This window comes from Acomys minous, assembly GCF_964271855.1.
Source record: "Acomys minous genome assembly, chromosome: 4".
Lineage (NCBI taxonomy): Eukaryota > Metazoa > Chordata > Mammalia > Rodentia > Muridae > Acomys > Acomys minous.
In genome coordinates, this window is record NC_140486.1 from 117131302 (window position 1) to 117153952 (window position 22651).

The window sequence follows — 22651 nt, forward strand, 5'->3', positions numbered from 1 at the left end:
TGGTGTGGACCAGATTGTGGTCTTTTACAATCTGTCTTGTGTGGAAAGCCTGTCGCTCAGGCCTCCAGCGACATTCAGGCATCCTCGTCTCACGTGGGACAGCGTGGCCTTTCTCCACATCTCACGTGGGACAGCGTGGCCTTTCTCCATTCTCAGGCCCTTAATCTTGTCATCATCTCCCCCTTTCTTTGGTAAAGTATAATTAAGGAGCAGTGTTGGTGAAAGGCAGGCCAATGACCTTGACAGTGGTGGGCAGCTCTGGATGACCAGTCAAGCTAAAGACGATGTGCACCAGCCCGGAAGCCTGGGTCCTCCCTTACATCCCACCCTGTTCTTGCCCAGATACCCAAGGTCCTAGCAGCCTCTGGAGCCCCCTGCACTGACTGTGTGGGTCACCAGTACCAAGTTTCTCTCTCTCTCTCTCTCTCTCTCTCTCTCTCTCTCTCTCTCTCTCTCTCTCTCTCTCTCTCTCTCCATGTGCTCTTTTAGACTCGTCCATGTAGTTACATGTGCCATAGATCTTTGCCTTTGCACATGATTTGCACATGACTACATGCCACCGTAGGAATGACCACAGTTACATCCTCACTCACCTGTTGATGGACTCTTGTGATGTCTCTGGCTTAGGCTGTAACACGCAAGGCTTTGTATCCCCGCCCCCGCCCCCCTCCTCTCACTATTCTTGAGCAAATACAGACAAGTGAAATTTTGATGGACTGTGGTGGATTCCAACGTGGCTCTGTCATTTCACCGGCTGCTCCTTGGCCTTGTCAGCACTTGATAGCATCTGTTTTCATTTTTAAGCTGTTCTCTGTGTGATAGGCTAACGTACTGAGGTTTTGACTCATGTTTCTGAGGTAACTAGTGGTACTGGCACATTTTCATGCACCTGTTGAATTCGTGTCTTTTTTTTTTTTTTTTTTTTTTTGGCTTTTGTGTGCTTTGTAAATGTGGATTTTGCATTCTGGTTGTGTCTACGTATGAGTTTTCTATAGGTATGGATACAAGTACTTGTCAGATAGATGTACTGTGAATGCTTTTCCCAACTGGTGCCTTATCTTCCCATTTTCTTAATAGAATTTTTGCAGAACATAAAGTTTTTTGTTTTGTTTTGTTTTTCGAGACAGGGTTTCTCTGTGTAGCCTTGGCTGTCCTGGACTCACTTTGTAGACCAGGCTGGCCTCGAACTCACAGCGATTCACCTGCCTCCGCCTCCTTAGTGCTGGGATTAAAGGCGTGCGCCACCACTCCTTGGCAGAATTCCTTTTACATTTTAAAGCATTGCTTTGCTTAGTTGTAGTAGCACCCTTGTTTTTGTTTTGCTTTTGATACAGCAGCCTCTTCTCATTTGCTCACCCTCTTTTTTTTGTCACATGGTCCCTCTTTCCTTCCCTAGGTCACATGCAAGAAACAGGCCCTAGAGAAGCAGCTGGCACAGAGCCTGCAGGACCAGGAGGTCCAGATGGACATTCTGCAAGAAGCTCTCCAGGAGAAGAACACGCTGTCTGAGGAGCGGGCCCAACTACTGGCTAAGCAGGAAGCCCTGGAGAGACACAGTGATCTCGTGACTAAGGAGGCAGCTGATCTGAGGTACCAGTGCCACCACTAGTCAGGTGACATCTCTCTTGATCCTGCCTGCAGACAGCCCATGCAGTTATCCCTGCAGAGGTGCTACATAGACACAGTGGCATAGGGCAACGTGTGTCTACGGTTGCATGTGGTATGGACTGTGTAGATAGGAAGCTTTACACATTTGACGTGGTTCAGTATCCGATGAGATGCCCTGGGATCATCTTCCTGAAGACAAGGCAACCCTGTCAGACCAGAAACCCAGATCAGACTAGTGAAAGAAAGATGTGCAATTTCTTCCCAAAGAATATGAGACATTCAGGGTGGTCAGGTCTGCTGTGACTGGAGCTTCTACAACTCCAGGGATGCTTCCCCTCCCTCTGCTGTGTGGCTCTGAGATTTCATTCCCAGGGAGACACCTAGAGGGAGCAAGAAAGCCCATCTGAAACTTCTGCCCAGCGGCTGTTCCCAAGCAGTGCTGGGAGCCAGAGGCATGGAGCTGTGCAGAAAGGTCTGGAAAACTGTCCACCCCTGGGCCCAACATGGAGGTGGGGGGATCCCCATAGCCAACAGAGCAAATCCAAAACTTGGAAAAGGAGCATGAAGTCAAGAACAGTAGTGGCTTAGGCTGCCCCCCCAGCCTCTGCAGAGACCCAAGCCTGGCTAGTGCTTTCTCTCTCCAGAGCCCTCTCAGTCATGGAGGGCTTCCTGGAGGATTTCCCAGAAATCCTAGTTTCCCAGAAACCAGGGCCAGAGGGAACTCGAGGGACTCAGATCTTCAACTTCTCAGAAGTGACCTTTCTGAATAAAAGCTGGTGCAGACATCCAAATGACAGGTTTGGGGGAGGCTTCCCAGGTGGACAAGAGCAGAGGGAGTCATAAGCCCTGGAAATTATATGCTGCCCTGACTATAAGACTAGTCAGCCGGGCAGTAGTGGTACACACCTTTAATCCCAGCACTTGGGAGGCAGAGGCAGACAGATCACTGTGAGTTCGAGGCCAGCCTGGTCTACAAAGCAAGTCCAGAAAAGTCAAGCTACACAGAGAGACCCTGTCTTGAAAACAAAACAAAACAAAACAAAAACAAAAACCAAAAAGACTGGTCAGACCCCTTCACAATGAGATGTGGCCCCTACATTCCCCTGGCCCCTCTGGACCCAGAGCCATTGCTCATGGCAGCCCTGCAAACCCACCAGACAGCGTGCCATGATGACCAGCTGACACCTTGGTGGCAGGGCTGCTGGGGGCTTGCCTGAGCCATGCCTCTCTCCATTCATGGCATGCTGGCTGCTCATCAGACAGTGAGATGAGCCAGGCTTCCCCACACACAGCATACTGTAGCTGCCCCACTCCCCGTGTGCCTTCACCTCCTAACACAACCAGCCTTCCCCCCACCCCCACCCCCTTGAGCTCAATCGAAGTGAAATGCTCTTGGGCCTATATGGAAAAAAGAAACCGGATGTACCCTCAGGTTCCCAGGCCGTGAGCAAACATCAGAGTGTCAGAAGCCATGTCCCCTAGACAAAACGAGGTACACTTCTAGGAGGAGGCTTCAAGGCAGCTCAAAAGAAGGAAGTTCTTCATACACAGCTGAGAACACCCTGGCAGAGGGCGTGTTCATTTGTGGAATGGGCAATGTGTCGTGTTAACAAGACGGATAGGGTATGGTGTGGCCGACAGTGAGGTTTCTAGTGAGGCTTGTGGTCTGGACCCAGAGGACTTGTTCCTCATGCATCAGAGGGTCCTGGCAGGTCTCTGGTGCTCTTCAAAGCAACACAGGAGCTGTGGTAAAACTGTCAGACTGGTCAAGGGCCATGGACTCCTCCACCCTTTGAGAGCATACCTTACTGCTGTGTCATGGTGAACATTAAATTGGAGTCCTCATGGTGTGACCAGAGCTCAGCAACAAATCATGCCGGTGGCGCTGGCTTAGCAGATCACTGATGTGCTGACTGTCAGCAAGTCAAACTGTTTTCAGCCACCTCCATCGGAAGTGGGCACTGTTGTGTGTTGCTACACCTCGCTCCACGTGTTTTCTAAATCATGACCTCTGCACGCAAATGCATCCAGGCTACTTTCCCCACACTGCCTGTGACACCCTTGCTCTGCTGCTTGTTCTGTGGGTGATGCTTCCCTTGCCAAATGCATAATGATGCATATGTTTGATGCATCACAATGTCTACAACATTTTTCCTGTTCTTTGGCATTCCAGTCAAGTTCAGCTAACACCCTGTATAAAGCTATAGTGAGCATCCCGTTTCTGGCTTTCAGGTGTCCCTAGAATTGACACCTGGGAGAGGTCTTGCCAGGGTAAAGGCAGCATGCTTAGTCTCCCCCACCACTCCCTTGCTAACACTAGGCATGGATGCCTTTAAGTCTTTGTTAATCTGGCGTATGATCTCTCCTGGTAAGGGAAAGTACGTTCCACGTCCTTTTGTCTATTTAAGATCTTCTTTCTTTCTTTCTTTCTTTCTTTCTTTCTCTTTTGTTTTTTGAGACATGGTTTCTCTGTGTACCAGCCCTGGCTGTCCTGGAATTCTCTTTGTAGACCAGGCTGGCCTTGAACTCACAGAGATCCACCTGCCTCTGCCTCTTGAGTGCTGGGATTAAAGGTGTGCACCACCATGCACAGCCCATATATGTTTTTTAAAAGAAGAGAAAGAAGAAGGGAGGATAGATAGAAAGAGAGAGAGACACTCACAGAGAGAGAGAGAGAGAGAGAGAGAGAGAGAGAGAGAGAGAGAGGCAGAAAGAGAGACAGAGAGAGACAGAGACAGAGAGACAGAGATCTGCCTGCCTCTGCCTCCCAAGTGCTGGGATTAAAGGCATATGCCACCATGCCCAGCTTATTTGATAATTTCTTTGTAACTGTTATCTTTACCATTTTGCTGGCTTTGTTAATAATTGGCAGGAACTCTTTGCATATGATGGATACTTATCCCTTTGTTTATATACTAAATACAGATTTTTCTTCCAATTTTGCTCCTTGTCTTCTTCTTCTTCTTCTTCTTCTTCTTCTTCTTCTTCTTCTTCTTCTTCTTCTTCTTCTTCTTCTTCTAAGATCAGTTTCTTAAGTTAGCAGACAAAGTGATGGGTTTCACTATCTGTTCTTTTCTTCCAAGTTGATTTATGGAATGTCTTCTGTGGAAAACTACCCCTCCCTCCTCTAAGTGTATCCAGATCTGTTGGCCTCTTCATTTTTTTCTTCTTCTTTCTGGCTTTCATGTCAGGCTTAAGAAGATTAAAATGTCCTCTGTGTTTGTTCTATTTTTACAATTCTGAGTTATTATGCGATGACTTGTTTACTTTGTTTTGTTTCTGGATTTGTTCTTTTCTAATTTGGCCTGAAATGTGTTTTTGTGTAGAGTGTGATTGATTCTTACATGTTCAAACTAACGAGACACCTCAGGACCATGTGGATTATGTGCCTGCTGACTGATGCTTCTCCACAGGGCTGAGAGGAACTCTCTGGAGAACAGCCTCCTGGAGGCCCAACAGCTGGCAACGCAGCTGCAGACCCAGCAGGAACAGCTAGAAGGAGAGGCCCACGCCGCTCAGCTTGCTCGCCAGGCATTACAAGGTGCTGCAGTGGGTGGACTCTCTGCACTGACCCCCAAGACATTGCTGGGAGGATCTCAGTCCCTATAGGTGTTGTTCTTGCTTCCTGAATCCTTAGGGGATGACCCAAGGGCTTGGAACTTGTGTGACTGTGAGTGATGTGCAGGGGGTTCCCTGCCCATCCTGCTTTGTTGCCAACAGTTCAGACCTGAGATGCATCCACAGGGTTGGTACAGTGACCTCCTGGTCTACTACATTCCCGGTACCCATTCCCCTACTCAGCCCATCATGTGCTAGCAGAGCAGGCAATCATCTCTTAAGTGGGTGATTTCAAGGGACAGGGGAAACACCAGGATGACACACCTGACGTTTCACAGTGGAAATGGAGCGCCTGAAAAGTGCCTGGGAAGTCCGAGAGACAAAACTGCAGTGGGAGTTGGGACAGCTGCAGCAGCAGGCCGCACAGCAGGGGCAGGAGGCACAGCTGGCCTTGGAACGCCAGGCACTGGCCCACAGAGAGGACCTGGCACGGCTACATAGGGAGAAGGTCTGTTTCCCAAGGGTCCACTTGGCCACTTCCCAGTGGTCTACCATGTCCTCCCAACAAACAGAGGTGGCAGAGCAGGGGGAGGTACTTGGCCGATCTTCACAGTTTAAGAGGTCAGGGAAGGTCTCGTGCAGTGGCGGGGGGGAGGCAAGGGGGAGGGAAGGGGGGAAGGGAGGGAGGAGCTGCTGATGTGCAGGCCGGCTCCTATTGACAGAAGGACCTGAACCTAAGAATCCAATGCCTTAGCTGATAAATGAGACTAAGCAGAGTCACATGCTTGTCAGAGCTGTACCATTAGTAATAGGCCCCTGGAGGCTTTACATCCCATTCTTCCACCCACACATCCATCCATCCATCCACCCATCCATCCATCCATCCACCTGTCCATCTGTCCCCTCATTACCCATCCATAATCTATCCATACAGCCATCCATCCAAACACACATCCGTCCAACCCTTCATCTACCTACCCATCCATCCACCCATCTCTGTACTCATCCATCCACCTGCCCATGCCCCTGCCCCGGTGGCACATGGTAGAGATTCAGAGCAACTTCAGATCTGCAACATTAGTATGGGATGGTAGATGCTGAGACCCAGCCAGACCCTTCCCAGCTTCTGTTTGGGAGACCTTGGAGAGAAAACAAAGGGAGAACTCACAACTGGGCCACCAACCTCTAGCTCTTCAGGGGTTAGGAGGCTGAACTCGGAGCCTCAAGGGCCTGCCAGTCTCCTATTCCTGACCTCACAACAGCATGTCCTTTGCCTCGGCCAGGACACCCTCAGTTTATCCCTGGCTGAGGAGAAAGAGGTGGCCGCCCAGTGGATGGAACAACAAAAAGAGATGGTGACAAAAAGCGCAGCTGAAAGGGAGGCTTTGGAGGAGGAAATCCGGTATCTGAAACAGGAGCGGGATGAGAGCCTCCTCCAACTGGAACATGAGATGCAGCAGGTGATGTTGGCGTGGGGACTGGGATCCTTACCCACCTCACTTCCTTCTTGGTCCCGGGATGGAAGCCTCCCCCTAGCAGTTGCATCCTTTCCAGACTGATGAAGCTTTGGTTGCTATGGGAATCCTGGTGAGCAGACATCCGTGCGTCTATCCACACATCTAGCCAGAAACTCCTTTGTATACACATCCTTCCATTCATATAGCCATCTTCCTTCTACTTAGTTGACTATACATCTTTCTTTCCATACCTACAGATCTCTACTCACACACATGCCCTTTCAGAAATCTACCCAGGTATCCATCCACACAGCTGACCATTAACTCGCCCAGCCATCCAGTGGTCACTTTACCTGGCCGTCTACCTCTCTACCCACTGAGATGTCCTTCCAGCTAGCCACACACTCAGCCATCTACGCATGTGCCCAGCTATTCATCCATGTGTCTGTCTGCTCACTCACCTGGTCAGCCAGTCACCCCATCATCTGCAGGGTCCAGCCACATAGCTTTCATCCAACCTGCCTATTCTTCCATCTCTAGGCATTGGGTCCAGGCTTCTTCAAGGAACTGGGCCACACTAAAGAACCCATTGCTGAGTGAACTGAGCAGAAAGGTACACACATGCATGTGTGCCACCACAGTGAACAAGGACAATGAGCTCTCTGCACCAATCACAGACGGCAAAGAGAGGCAGAGTTTATTGTCGGGCTGTGTCTCTAATTGGCTGTCAACAGTCAATTAGGGCACAAGCTCTTTCAAGCCTATCTGACTGGTAGGAAATTGAGTTGTGCACATATTGATCCTCCTTCCTAGAGCATCACACTGTATCCTCTGGGTGTGGGAGCCATGATTTGAGCTGTGTGTCCTGTGATGGAGGAAGCTCCTTGCAAGGGGAGCAGGGTGTTGAGATGGGGAGCAAGCGGCTGGGATAAGAGCATTCTGGGATGCATGTGTCTGTGTGGTCACCGGAGTCTGGGTGAGCTGGATGGCAAGGAATGCGGAAGAGCCTCAAAGGTTCTACATGCTTAGTTCAATTAATGGAAAGCAAGGGTCATTCCCAAGCAGGAGTAAGATGAAGGAGTCGTGAGGCAGGAGTCAGGGAAGACAGAGAGAGCCGGGAGCCAAAGCTGCAACTGTGGAGGATCCAGAGGCACTTGGAACACACTAGCATCATCCCCGTGGGCATATGAGAAGAGGCTCAGGGAAGCAACATATATGGGCATAGGCAGTGGTCAAGGCCCCACACAGTCCCTCACTGCCAGCTGAGACCACCCACCAGGCCACACTATCTATTCTCATCAGACTGCAGCTTCCTGGTTCCCCCAAACAACCACAAGAAAGGAGATTCTGTAAGGGAGGAGATGAGGCTAAGAAGATGGTTTCCAATGGTTTCCCTGGACCCACAACATGACCACAATAATAATGTGCTCCAATGCTATGATACAGAAAGCCAGGCATGTGGGCAACGGTCACCACAGCAGCCAGTGGACTTTCCACCAGCCTTCTGCCTGTATAGTCTGCTGCCCCTCGGGTCAGGCAGCCAACTTACCGAATCACGCCAGGTAGGGGAGATCCTACATGCTGAGCCTCCTGGAGGAAACTGACAGCTTCAACCATAAGGCAGTCTTTGGAAGACCTCAGGCAAGAAGAATGAGTCTGCATGGCGTGAACCTCAAGGGAATAAGACACTTGGCCACAAAGGACCATTTCCACTCAATTCTCCGTTCTTGTGCTCTGCTGGGCCTGAACTGGGACCTGATACCTCGCTGCCGTCAAAGCCGCTCACTCTCTGTCCTTCAGGAAGTTTTGCCTAAAATTTCAACAAGTGTTTTCTTGCTTGCTTATTAGTGAGAACTTCAAGAAAGCGATGGGTGGATGGAAGGTCCCAGGCCTCAAAAGTCTCATAGGCCAGGGGTGGGCAGGCTCCCAGCGAGAGGCAAAACAAAGAAAGCATGAATTCTAAGAGGGAAAAAATATGCAAGAAGCCATAGAGGGGTGTTCCTGCCTCACCACCTCTCTTCCTCAGGGGCCACTGTCATTCTTAAATTCTTCAGCAAGGCAACCCATCCTAGCTGCCATGGGTTAGTGCAAACCCCAAAAGTTAGAGGTAAAATGGCTGGAAGCTAAGGGGGTGCTCCCCAGCTACCCATACTTAAGACCAGAGGAGCCTCAACTAGGGATTCAGTCTGGGGGTGCTATGCTTGCTGCGATGGTTTTATCTCAGACATTACAACCAGGACAAGCCAGAGAGCCAGTTTGATTTCAGCTTCCAGTTCTCCCAGAGAACCAGTTTGGCCCATCACTCTCCTAGTCTGTGTTGACCAATCAGGACTCTCCCTGAGCTGGTATCCAGGGCTCTGGGCACTTCCCTGCCCGGCATGATCATGGATATGGCTGAGACATGGTTGAAGTCTGTTTCCAGCTCCACCATCCTGGGAGCTGGTGGGCCTCCCCGAGTCAGGCTGTTCTGTCCTGCTCATACCCTTAGTGAGACTGGTGGTGTCCTTGGGGATTTAGTGCTGTCAGTGGCTTCTTCCTGACCCCTGTAGGAAGCAGTGCCCAGAATGATTGGGAATCCTGAGACACCAGTCTGCCCAGTGAAAACCAGGATTCTGGCCAGGGAAAGGTGGGAGGACCTCAAGGGAGGGAGCACCCGCAGGATGAAGGAGTAAGTCACCAGGTGTGAGCTCAGGATCACCCCCTGCCCAGCGGCAGGGTTTGCAAAGAAAAGCTGGCAGTTCTGCCAGGAAAAAAACAAGGAACATTTTGTTGTGCCTCAGAGGGAGCCGTGGCACCTCCACTGAACTTCTTAGCTCCCCAGCTCCATCACAGCCACCCTGTTTCCTCATGTCCAGGCCCTGTCTCTGAAGGATGCCGAGAAGAGCCTGCTGAACAAGGAGCTCTCTGGAGCTAACAGGGAGCTGGAAAGGGCCAGGCAGGAGGCCCAGAGCCAGCAAGCACAAGCTGAGGTGAGCCCCACTGACAGTTCCCAGCCAAGGACCAGACAACTGCCTGGTCATGTGTGGCCAAGCAAGTCCTGGCAGAGCCTCCAGAATAGCCTCCTTTCTCTCTGGCCCTACCGTATGTGTCTTGAGTTTGTGCCCCCCTGGTATCACTGGGTTTTCTGCTGGAAGACACTTTTGTCTCAACAGCAGGAGTAGCCAAGCAATTATGGCCTTCTATGCCTCAGTCCCTGCCTGTGATGCTCTTCCAGCCTGGTGCTCCAGGGAATCTGAGTTTATCAAGACTGACAGGAGAGCCAAGCTGGGCCATACGCTGGATCAGAACAGCCAGGGGAGGGGTAGACCCAGGGCCAGGGCAGACCCACCTTCAGACCCGTATTGCATGAGCCTTACTTGCCTGTGCTCAAGCTGGTTCTAGTAAAACCCAGCTGTGGGCAGGCATAGAACTCTTCCTGTCTTACTGTTAGAGATGGCCTCCAAACAAGGAGCTAAGACTGTCTCTGTGGCTCTTGGAGAGGTATTCCTGTTACCCCCATGGTCATTGAGAGCAGACCACCCAGCTGCAGAGGCAGGTGTGTGGAAGTGGCAGGCCCTTGGGGGAGGATGTCCTGGTGAGGCTGATGGAAGGAGGTAGGGGCACTGATCTCTAGTGCTGCATAGTAAGAAATAGTATGGCAATTAGATGTGACCCCCCAACTCTGCCATGCACATACTCTGCTTCCATCATAGAATAGGGCAACCTAAGGGGTACCCAGTCCCCAGGAGTGCCCCCTTGCTCTTGTCTGCCTGTTCCATCTCCTCTCACCCCTAGGCCCTCATCATGGCTGGACAGCACTTCCCTGGCATAGGCCTGGAGGGTTCTGCAGTGTGTGGCTATGTCCTCTCTAAGCTGTACCCTTACAAGTCTCCACCCTATGGGCAGGAAAACATCCTGAGACCCTAGAAGCTGCCATCTCACAGACCAACCTCTTCGCAGGAGCCAACCCTAGTTTCTGGAACCTTCTCTCACGCTGGCCAAGTCTCCCCCTGGGCTAGGGACCAGGCCTTCCAGCCAGCAAGGCTCCTCGGGGAGCTCATTAAGGGTTCTTTTGCCACCTCAGCTTAGAAAATGGAAATTAAAACCCGCTGAGAGAGGGGAAGTACAGCCAAGGAACCTCAGCGGTGGGGTGACATGGCACTGAGCCACGGATGGGTGGAGGGGCCCGCTGGCCTGAGTCATCACTGCCTCCAGGAGCTGGTCCCCAAGATTCCCCTGGGAACCGCAGTTTCACTGAGCAAGCAGATTTGGAACATGTGGGCACAGAGCCACGACCTGGCCATCTTAGGTGACTCGTGCCAGTTGAGAAGGAGAGCAGGGCCCAAGGGCCAGAGCAAGAGGCGGGGCTGGGAGAAGCCTGCATACAGCAGTAACCCCAGAAGGTAACCTGCAGGATACAGGTGTGAGGCAGGGTCTCCGTGTACCTCTGTGGTGCCTCTCTGCAGCTCTGCAGGCTGGGGAGGGGCCCTGACACCATCCATAGTCCAGCCATTCTGCCTGGATAGTTCCATCCCCAGCCCCTCAGGCACAGTAGCCTGTCAAGCGGGAAGAGTGTTTTCTTCCAAGTGCTGAGGATCTTTCAGTCCTGGGAAAGAACCACATCCAGGCCTGGGATGGGGCCCAGAGTGAGTGGGGAAGAGTCCCAAGCAGGGGCTGTACTGGGCCTCAGTACAGCAGTGCCAGGGTGAGGAGAGTGACATCTTTATCTGTGGACAAGGAAGTGCTTCAAACTGAACCCAGGAGCTGGTGCCCAGAGGACCTCTGTCTCCCTTGGGTGCTCAGCAGACCCCTGGGGAGATAGGAATAGGCAGTGACATAACCCAACAGCAGACCTGGGCTGTGCCGCATTCACACCACTGTCACAACTGCAAAGCTACGATGATAGCATTCCGCAGGAGTGACTGACACATGTATGTTTATAGATGGCAGAGTGGTAGATGTCCCCTATAGCCACTCACCCAGTGGAGAGTCCAGAAAACTGGGCACCCGGTGGACAGGACACATGGTGAGCAGTGCCCGGTCCCTCACCACATCTCTCCACTGTGATTCTAGCCCCCTTGCCCCACACTGATCCAACGTTGACCATAGTGGAGCCGGGACTTAGGATGTTCCACACCCAGCCAGACCTGGGTGCCCCAAGTGACCAGAAAACTGCTTTGGAGTGGAGGCTCAGCTTCAGATCTATTGCTCGGTTAGGCAGTCCCACATGGTAGTGCCACTGAGGGCAAGACCTGTTCACTTGTTAAGTATCTGTTCCTACGCCTCTCGCCGCACACAAAGTGGGCTGAACAGGAAGGTTAGACAGAAAAGGACTCCTGAGACCGCCCCCCCCCCAACCGGTCCATGCCTACTCACTTGCCATGGTCTTATTGCTTGGGAATCCACAGAAGAAAAGCAAAGACACGTGCTCACAGGGCACACACCCACCCCTAAGCTCTCGTTCACATGGAGAACTTCTAAGAGCGTTTGTCCCACATGCTTCATCTCATGGGGTGGCAGGCGGGCCACAGAGCAGCCTTCCAGGAACCCAGTGGTCTCTCCATGCCTAGGCCACCATCACCACCATGACCAAAGAGCTGAGAACCCTCCAGGTCCAGTTTGAGGAGGCCATCTCCACCCACCAGAGAGAGGCTGAAACTCTGAGAGAGAAGCTCCGGGAGATAGCAGCCAAGCGGAGCAGCGTGAGGACAGAGGTGAGATGGGCTCTAGAGGACATTGGGTGGTGGTGGGAGGCGTAAGGATACAGGGGAAAGGAGAGCACTCCGGGACCAGGAAGAGTCAAATGGCCCATTTGGTTCGGCAACCCGAGGCGTTACTCAGAGGGGTGAAACGGCACCTGGCTCCTGACATCAGCTGGGCAAAGCTGGCCATGGCCTAATAGTAGAAGGTATTGCTTCTAGGCTAAAGAGATAGATCTGGCTTCAAGAGAACTAGGCTTGATGGAGCTGAGGTGCTGCTGAGAGAAAACCAAGCGGCTGTAGTTTGCTACAAGAAGATGTGAGTCCCAGTCACTACCACTGGTCCTGCCCCATCCCAAGAAGAGCACCTCACCTGTGCTCCTGTTGGGGCAGGCAGAGGCTGGCTACCCAGGGATGCTAGGCATGGATGGTTGATCAGAACCACATAGCACAGGCTCCAGGCCCTCCACGGCCTAACCTTCACTTCTACACGGTTTAGAGACAGATGCAGGGAGCTGTCATTGTTCAATGGTATGTCCTCTTCCCTCCTGGGAGGCCACTGTGACACAGGGGTGGGGAATTCTACCTAAGAACCCCACCTGTCCACCTAATGAGCAATGGGAAACCCCTAGGAAGCTGAGTTTAGGGTGCCCAGGGCAGGAAGACAGGAGAAGTGGGATGGTTGTGGGATTTTTAGAGACAGTCGTGGGCCCCGATGCTCACACAGAGGCCCCAGGAGCCACACGATCACAACAGGGTTGGGGGACGGTCTTGGGCGGTGACAGGAGAGGCCACAGCTAGGCCAGGCAGGGGCCCAGCAGGCCGGCAGATGGAAAGGTGTTTCTGAGGAGTTCTGACAGGACTTAGGGGTGCCTGGGAGAGGCAAGGGCAGGAGGGTATGTGGATTGAGGATGGAGGGGGGTTCAGCCAGAACCCAGGTGGGGCCTATGGGGACAAAGCGGCCTCACAGCTCCTGGGCTGTGTGCCAAGGCTGGCAGGCAGGGCAGCTGGCCTGGTGTGGTGAAGGAGAGGGGCTCTCCCTCCCTCCCCAAGCACACCCCAAGGGGCCAGCCAAGAGCCCGGGAGAGGAAGAGAGCATGACTGAACATGACGGGCTGTTTATATTGGCCCCAAAGAGAAAGAGTTTCTTCCAGCAGATTTCAAAGTCAGGCCTGGTCAGCGGCCACACGGAGAAGCAAAGTGTGATTTCAAAACTGAGGGCAGAAAGGGAAGAATCTGGGGAGGGGGCCCCCCGTTTGTTCTGGCAAGATGAAGGGTATGAGCCTCACAGCAAGGTCAAGTTTTCAGTAAGGAAGCACTCCAGAAAGTGATAAGGGGTGACGACGGGAGTTGAAAGAGTCGGGGGGGGGGGGGCAGGGGGGGCGGGAATCAAGTGGAAAAGGGAAATGATTGCAGAGAAAAGTGAGCAGAAGAGAGCATCAGGTTGATTTGGAATTTCCCCCACTTTCAACTGGAGGAATTTGCAGGCTCCCACAGACCTTCTTGGGGTTCATGTAAATACACACACAGAGGTAGACATACATGTTGATGCCTCCCACTTATGTGCACACTTCAGATGACACACATCTATGAACACACCAAGTGATATGTGCACACTAAATAATATGCATATGCACACACCATGCATTCACACACACGCGCGCATGCATGCACGCACGCACACATGCACAAACAAACAAACGCAGGGCTCCTATGAAAAAATATACACACGTGCATGTAGGTGACTAGCAAACACACATGTGTACTTAGAAGCACATCTACCACACATGTGTAAACAGACATTTACATGCATGCACACATGTCCTTTGGGTGTGCACCAAAGCACACATGTATGTATGTATGCATGCATGTGTGCACACACAGGCCTCCCCGCTGCCACCCCTCCCCTGCTTGCCTTGCTGTGCTCCTCCCTGCAAGCTCTGGAGCTGCCTCCCTGCAGGAAATTTCAAAGGAGACTGTTTATACAACTTCTAGTAAAGAAATAATTATTATAATCACATTAAGCGATTTGGCTGTAAAATTCCTGCAAAAGGGATGGATGTCCTCAAAGGGCTGTGGGCGGGGGGGGGGGGGCGGCAGGGGGGGTGCCGGACAGTGGGGGAGGAGGTGGCCTGGCAGCAGGAGGGCCCTTCCCCCATTTGTTTTTGCTTATTTTCATCTCCCCTACTCCGGGAAATGAGTGCAACTCCTTTTATGATGGACAGGCCCTTTCTCTGGTCCTTGACCTTCTGGGTAGATTCTGCTGAGCTCAGCGGAAAATGCTCTGCACGGTTGTGGCTCCCACATGTGGGGGGTGGGCGGGGAGCAGTGGGGAGGCCCTGGCCCTTCCCAAAAACAGAACAACAATAACAGCGGGCGGACTCTGGAGCCAGGCCGGCCGGGGGCCTGGACAATGTCCCGTGAAAACAGCCAGCAAAGAGGGGTTTGCTTTTGGCAAACCAGTCACTCCAACATCACTGAGTTCTTGTGGCTTCCTCTCCCAGCGTTTCCCTGCTGGCTTCCTCCACCTCCTCCCCAGGGACACTTGAGGGCCAGGATGGAGCCTTCTCTGAGGCTTCTAGTTGGAGTTGTAGGCTGAGACTTGGAAGCCTCAGCAAGTCCATACCCCATGGCCTGACAGTTAAAAGTGTCCTGCCCCACCTCCACGCCCTTCCATATAGAACCTGGGCGCCCAGAGATGCCTCATGCTCTAGGGAAGGAAACCAAGAGTTGGTGCCCACTACGGTGTGCAGGCACTATCTCTGTTTCCAGCACGATAGAGTCACCCACTGAGCCATGGGCCAGCCAGCATGGCCCCTTGTCTTCCCTGGGTCAGCCCACAGAGGTACTAAGTGGCCTCCCTCCTGTTTGAGGGTATCCATGCTCCTGTGGGTTGAGCCTTGCCTTAAAGCCTCCTGTGATGTGCATAGTCTCCTGCTTCAGCAGCAGAGCACCCTGGCCTGAGAGGCCCTGAGTCTGCTGGAGAATCTGGAGGAAACGGGTGCCTGAGATCTCCTCCCCTGCCCCCAACCCCACACACCAGGATGCTGACCAACTGCCTACGTAGATATCCAAATGGAGGAGCAGGTCCTGGGTTAGTGGGTAGGAAGGGCTATGAGCAGTGGAAGCTGATGTGTGGACAAAGCCATGTCCCAGGCAGGCCCTGTTGACCACTGATCCACATCTCAGGGTTCTACAGAGTGGATATAGGGCAGACCTAGGCACGAAGGGGTGGGGGCGGGTCAGAGTGAAGGCTATCTGGGCCTCAGGGATTTGCTTTCTCTTTCAAGTGCTGGGTGATGCCCAGTGATGCCCAGGTAGAGTCAGAATCCTGTACTCCCTCTGGTTCCTGAAAGCAGCTTTCCTGAGCGCCAATGGCCCGTGGTACCCTAGCTGCTTACTAGATCATATTTCTCCCTTAGGCTGAGGGGCTGCAGGCACAGCTGAACATGGCTCACGAAAGGCTGGCTGAACTGCGTCAAGAGCTTCAGCACTGTGAGGAGAGCCGTGAGGGGCTACACAGGGAGGCCTTGGAGGCTCGCCGGGCACTGGACGATGAGGCTCAAGAGAAGGATGTACTGCAACACTCCAACACCAAGCTGCGGGCCACCATCCAGAGGGCTGAGCAAGAGAAAGCCAGGTGTGACAGCCACGCTATAGAGTAGTTACAGGGGAGCCTGCAGCCCTGCTATTCAACCAGGCCATAGTGAGAGAGCAGGACACGGGTAATTGCCTCTGACCTGGGCTAGAGGGACAGTAAAGGCACCCTTTAACTGCCCAATTTTAAATGCCTACAAATGAATGCCAGCCAAGCAGAGAGACTAGCCACCAGGCCTACCTCTTCCTGTCCTCAAGGAGTTCCCATCCAGCAGGCATAACAGGCTAGGGAACCGAAGTCCCTGTGAGTGGCTCATAAGGCTGGGATAGACATGGGGTCTCTGGGGCGGTGGGCGGGGGGGGGCATGATAGAGAGGTGAGGAAGGGTGGGATAAAAAGTTGCTGAGAGGTGAAAGTGGACAGGGACCATACTTCTGGCTGACTGAGTGAGACTCAGACTCTGAGCCAAAGGTAATGGGAGCCCTCCAGAGGTTATGTCTTAAGGCAGTGTGTAGAGGGCACACAGAGAGGAGCAGGTCCCCGCCGGAGGTTGTTGGGGAGCTCCGGGCCCAGGGTCCAGCCAGCCTGTGGCCTACTTAGTTTTAAGCGGTCCAAGGAGGAGCAGGAGCAGAAGCTGCTGTCACTTCAGGAGGCCCAAGTAGCAGCCCAGAAGGAAGCCTGTGAGCTGAGGACCAGGCTGCAGGAATTAGAACGGGCCCAGGCAGATGCCCATCGGAAGCTCCAAGAGTGCCACAGACAGGTGAGGGGCCCTCCACCCACCCAGGCTGCCCCTGACCCTGCCTCATTGCTATCCTGGGTGACTGTTTCTTACTCCTGCTCTTTTTGTAGAGTGACACTAGCCAGTGCCACTTTCAAAGTGGGAGTCAGAGCTAACTCACAGCTGCCTCCCATACTCCCCAGTCAGCACCCCCAAAGAGGAGCCCCACTTGGCAGATCTGCAGAGTTAGGAGAGGTTGGATCCCAAGCCCTCTGCCCAGAACTGAGGTCCCTCGAATATGGACAACCCCCTAAAGGCAGGGCATGTGAGAAGACACAGGGTGGGCGGGGGGGGGGTGTCACTGGGGCTTCTGGGTCCATGGCCCCTCAGCACTGCCCCCATGATCCCAGGTAAGGACACTGGAAGCTCAGAACCAGAGGAAGAGGCAAGAGGTGAGTGAGCTGCAGGCCCGAGTCTCCAGAGATGCACAGCAGCGGAGGAAAAGCTTGCAGGAGGCAGTGGAGCTGCAGAGGCAGGTGGCTGAGGCCCAGGCGGCCCGTGACGCTGTCCAGAAGGAGGTAGGAAAGCTATTTGTCCCTCTTAGGAGGACCACTGAATTCTGGTCCAAACGGAGACCAAGACAAGGTCCATGGGAGCACCTATGGGGGAGGCAGGAGGCAGCGAGTGGGCCAGGTGAAAAGGATCTGATGGGAAGGGGGGGGTTGGTTACAACTGTAACCTTGTAATTTCCCCAGATTTGTTTTAGAAAAGAGCCAAATCTTGTCCAGGTGTTGGGCAGAGTTCTGGACAGGAGCCAGCTGGGGAGGCCTCAGGACACTGAGTTAATATCTAGGCCCACATCACACGTGTCCAACACCCACACAAATACCCCAAGGCCCTTGACACACATAACCTCTATGCTGACTCCCAAGACACTCTGTCCAACCACAACCAGGACTGTAGTTCAGTGTATGAAAGGTATTGCAATGCTACCAGGGACAGAGGGGCCTTTCTGAGCCCAGTAGTCCCTGGCTTTCAGATCCAAACTGCATGCCTGGCTGTTTTGAACACCAGTCATGCCTAGAATGGGGGGGGGGGGCTTAGCTCCCAAGCCCATGTGACCCGGAATGACCTCAGCCCCACACCTCCTTCTGTGAATAAGGCTATTGTTATACTGCAGCCACCCAGAAAGGGAGATGAGGCCAGGCCCCCCTGTTCTGGCTCAGGGGAAGGGAGCAGGCTGCCTTTCCCCCTTCCCCACTGCTGGTACGTTCCCTGCTCATGCATGCATAAGTATGCAGGGTACAGATATCGTCCCGTGGCAAAAAAACATAACACACAAAGCATACTTTGGTCATGACTCTGCAGCAGCAGATGAAAAGGAGTGGCTGAGGTGGGTCCCTAGCAGGAGGGGGCAGTCAGTCCAAGGCCCTAACTAGCTGAGACTTTGCAGATGGCCATCAGCTCAGAGTTCTCTGCCGCTGAGCGGTGGGCGAGCCACCATGCTGAGGGGGCAGCCCTCACCTGATCTAGGTATAGTCACCTGCTAAACACACTAGGGGGCAGATTTTAGGGTTCCTTTCAGAACCCAAGAGTCTTCAAAGGATATACTGAAGAGGGTTTTTCCATTAGCCTGGCTGCGCCTTTGGTCAGCCAGCCTAGATGTCAGAAGCCTATATCTGAGCCCCAACATGCCTTCTTCCAGGTTCTAGAGCTCCGGCATAAGTTGGCCAAAGTAGAGGCAGCAGGGGAGGCCCGGGAAAAGCAGCTTGAGGGGCATCTCTGTGAGAGTCAGAGGGCTGAGCAGACCCTGCGGGCCGAGCTGCACAGAATCACGAGGAAGCTGCAAAAGACCAGCAGCCAGGCTGCCAGCCTTCAAACCAGCCTGGACAATACCTGTAGCCAAGTCCGCATCCTGGAACAGGAGCTGGCCCAGGCTGAGGACACCAGGCGGGATGCAGAGGCCCAGCTGAGACGGATGAGCTCCACACTCCGCAGTGGCCTGGGGCTCCAGAGTCAGAACCTCTTGGCCTCTCCAGAGCGGCCCCAATCTCCCACAAAAGGCCAGTGTCTTAGACTCTCTTCTGTCCCCAACCTGAGTACCTCCCCACAACCTCTCCTTAGGCCTTACATCCCACATGTTAAGGAGGCTGGACCAGTCCTAACAACTTAGAAACCTGTGCTTCCTACAGCCTTGTTCCCAGCTCCTCTAGGCAGGAGGCGCAGAAAGATAGCACAAGATATCTACGTGTCTGTCCCTACCCATGTCCCCTCACCTCTCCCCTCTTGCAGGCAGCTCCCAAACTGGCCCTGGATGGCAAAGGGCCAGTCCCTCTACTTCATCCTACTCTCCAGCCCCACGGCCCTCACCTGTACCAGGAGACCCTGACTCAGAGATCATCGATGTGGCCTCCGTAAGGGATGCCCTGAGGGACTTGGTGCAAAAGCTTCAGGAAGCCCAGCAGGAGCGGGTAAGACAGGGCTGGAGTCTTCCACACCCACATGAGCATCCCTCGCCAAGGACTCTGAGAGGCAAGGAAGGACTTAATCACTGTTCACCTGTCTGGCCATCCCCAGGCCTGCTGAGACCCTGGAAAACACTCTGAGGTCAGTTTTTTAGACTGCCCTGTTCTGACAGGCACCAGGAATGCCACCACCTTTCAAACCCAATTGCCTCACATGGCACAGGGCCACACTGTCCTTCAGAGTAGGCAGTAAATGGCCTGCTGAGGCATTCCAGAGACCGAGGACACTGCACTAAGACACCTAGGCAGGACACCTGAGTGTCCCCCCACAGTCTTCCATATGGGGACACTCTCCCCTATGGCTACTCATCATGGAGCCCTTGGTCTCAGGACTCCACCAGGGACACAGTGGCTGTCCCTTTATGTCTTCCTAGGTAACAGGTGATCTGGGGACAGATAATCACAGGGTCCTCAGGGGTTGCCTACCTCTTCTCTTTGAGCCCTCACTCCCCCCAGTAATAGACCTGGGTTAGGTTTCTCAGTTCGAATCCTTGGCCTACTGCTTCAGCTTCCCATGGGCAACCTTGACAGCTCCCCGCTCTACATCCATACCCCAAATCTGGGTTCTTCGGGCCCTGCCCTTTCTCCATCCTGCCTTCCCAAGCTAGTGTAGAAACACAGCCACCCATTACAGTTGACCCTTCCCTATAGCTTGTGGCCCACCTCATCCTACTATCCGGCCCCACATGCTATGGGTGAGACCAGGAGCTGCCTGCCTGGCCTCCCAGCTCACTAGTAAATATCTTGCCCCCCTCCCTCTTGCCTGCCAGGCCACGCTGCTGAGTCCATTCTTTCTGCCTAGGACAACTCTCGCATCCAGGTGGCCAGTCTGAGCAGCCAGCTGAGCGAGGCAGAGAGTGAACGTATCCGCCTACAGAGCCGTATAGAGCAGCTACAGAGGAGCCTGGCAGATGCAGAGGAAGGTGAGCCCCTCCTTCCTATGAAGGAGCCTTTCCACACCCCTCCCTTCCCTGCCCACCTTTAGTGTGCGGCCTCGGGAGGGCTCCCGAGTAGGCCTGGGGCTGTGCCCAATCCCCAGGATGACTCAGTACCACCTTTCTCAGTGGTGGCTTCCCATTAGAGAGATGGACTCCAGAGACCTCTGAGGCCTGCTGGATCTGGCCATCCTCCACCTCCCGCAGCCTCGCCTCAGACCAGCTGCAGCTGTGCCCTCCTCTTGGCACCCTCCCTTGTTCCAGAAAGGCACATGACTTCCCTTGTTACCTCTCCAGAGAGGTCCTTTGCGTGGGTCTCCCTTCACTGTTTTAAACTTGCCCCCTCTCCCCCCCCCCAAAAAAAAAAAAGCAGTGCAGGGAGGTGGCCCAGAGTCTAGAAAAAAAAGAAAGGAAGGATGATGGCAAAGGAAGCAGGTCAAATGCAGGGAGCAGTGACCCAAGGTCAAAAAGTCAAACCCAGAACTACCATGCCTACTCCTACTGAGGTGAGGAGCCTCTCGCATCCCTATACCCAGGTGACACTGGCCTCAGCTCACTGAGTCTACTTGCAGTCTGTGAACTGGGAAGGGGCAGTGCCAAGAGGCAGTGACCCCATAGACCAGCCAAGCTTGGGAGCCTCAAGTCATACTGCTTCCCCGACAGGCCAGCACAGGGCAGAGAGCGCACTGCACAGTGCCCAGGCAGCCCGGGCCCTGCAGAAGGAGGCATTCCAAAGGCTGGAAGCAGAGCACCTGGCAAGCACACGCGCCGCAGGCCAGGAGAGGCGGAGGCTGCAGGTAGGACTCCTGGAAGGTCACTACAGACAAACTGGATGGTCATCAAAACATGAGCCTTGGGCCCATCCCCAGCAGAGTTCTCTCTGAGGTGGTCCTCAGCCTTATTTTACAGATTGGTGAAACCGAGACCTGGTGGGGGGTGGGGCAGAGCTTCCCCCAAACATCAGGAAAACTGGGTCCCCCTGGGCCTATTTCCGAAAGGATAAAGTTGGCAAGCGTGGGAGGGAATGGGGAGGTGGGGTCCCCAAGGATCCCTCCAAGGAGGGAGCTTCAGGTGAATGCCTTTCGGCACCATGGGTACCACAGGGGTCCACCTAAGCTACAACAGAAGAGGCAAATACCAGGTCAAACTGGTTGCCAACCCCACCCACGCCTAACACCCGACTCCATGCAGGATCGGGGGGTGGGGGGTGGTCTACAATCCACAGAGGCCTTCTGTACACAGTAGTCAGGTGGCCAGGGCTTGGCCCAGATTGAGGGGCCTCCTGCAGGGAATAGAAGGTGGAAGACAGAGGCTATACTGCCTCCAGGAGCAGCTTCCACGCCTGCCTAGGAGGTTTGTGAGAAGAAAGGAATTTCAGACAGACTCTCCAGAGCACGGCTGTTGTAGGGATGGGGAGATGCATATGGAAGGACTTAAGTGGCTTTGGTGGACGGTGACAGGATTGGTGATGTACTCAGGAGCTGAGGGAACCAGAGAAGTCAGGGGTGGACCTGCTAGGCTAGATCAGTTTTCTTTTACATGTATGTTCACTTGTGTGTGTTTTCTGTGAACAAGCCAAGCAAAACTAAAAACAGCTTATCACTTTTGGCTTATTCATTCAGACGTGGACTTTCTAAACCCTTACACAGATATATGATTGATACACTGCCAGTGTGATGCCTTTCCTGAATACCCTTGGCCTGGAGCAGGGTGTTGACTCTTTTTGTCACCATTTTAAAATATTTATATTTTTATTTAATGTATATGAGTGTTTTGTCTGCGTGTATATCTGTATACCAGAAGAAGGCATCAGATCCCATAAGATGACAGTTAGAGATGGTTGTGAGCCACCATGTAGTTGTTGGGAATTGAACCCAGTACCTCTGGAAGAGCAGCTAATGCTCTTAACTGCTGAGCCACCTCTCTGGTCCTTCTTTTTGTCTATGGATCTTCAAGCACAGATTCAAAGACAATCTCCTCCTAATGTGCTGTTCCCACATCGGCGGACGGTGGAGAATGGCCATGGTTCCAGTCAAATGCTTTGTCCTCAATCCTACCAGAGCCAAGGCTGGCAGCGGGCCCCACTGCACCCCATTTGCCCAGCTGAGCTTCTGCATTCTGGCCTTTTGTGTTCGTTTCCAGTTGGTTCAGCTTTGGTTTCTATCCATCTTTGCCTTTTCAGGGTGTTTACTCCACGCCACGGAGATGAGGTATGGTTTCTCCTCAGAGTGTACGTCTCTGCTTACGTCTCTGAGCTTCCTTTGAACTCTTGCTTTCTTGTCCGTGAAAAGTCAGTTCGTTCTTTGTTTTCCCTTCTTCCTCCAGCCTCAGTTTTCAGGTGTTTCTCAAGAGTTGTGTCAAAGGCGATCATTGTTGAGCTTGAGGGTCCTCCCACCGCTGGGCTGGGTCTCCTTTCCATGTCCTAGGGATCACTGTCTCTTTCCTTCCTGGCCGCTTCTGCCCGTGTCTTTGTGCTGAGGATCTGTCTGTTCCTGAATCTCCTCTAGATTAACCTCAGGGAGGCTGCCTGCCACCAAAAACCCCAACTTGTGCATTGAGTTTCCATATCCGTTCC

At 53.3% G+C, this 22651-nt stretch overlaps 1 protein-coding gene across 1 annotated transcript in view; it reads left to right on the forward strand.

Annotated features, from left to right (window-relative positions):
• Positions 1 to 22651, forward strand: part of CROCC2 (ciliary rootlet coiled-coil, rootletin family member 2) — a 60271-nt gene that overhangs the window by 26060 nt on the left and 11560 nt on the right. Inside the window, exons 16-28 of the mRNA XM_084780123.1 lie at positions 1397 to 1590; positions 5022 to 5149; positions 5505 to 5674; positions 6450 to 6626; positions 9479 to 9592; positions 12173 to 12316; positions 15724 to 15941; positions 16499 to 16658; positions 17027 to 17194; positions 18322 to 18683; positions 18913 to 19087; positions 19944 to 20064; positions 20740 to 20873. Coding sequence (XP_084636249.1) covers positions 1397 to 1590; positions 5022 to 5149; positions 5505 to 5674; positions 6450 to 6626; positions 9479 to 9592; positions 12173 to 12316; positions 15724 to 15941; positions 16499 to 16658; positions 17027 to 17194; positions 18322 to 18683; positions 18913 to 19087; positions 19944 to 20064; positions 20740 to 20873 — 2265 coding nt within the window. The remainder of the gene's footprint in view (positions 1 to 1396; positions 1591 to 5021; positions 5150 to 5504; positions 5675 to 6449; positions 6627 to 9478; positions 9593 to 12172; positions 12317 to 15723; positions 15942 to 16498; positions 16659 to 17026; positions 17195 to 18321; positions 18684 to 18912; positions 19088 to 19943; positions 20065 to 20739; positions 20874 to 22651) is intronic.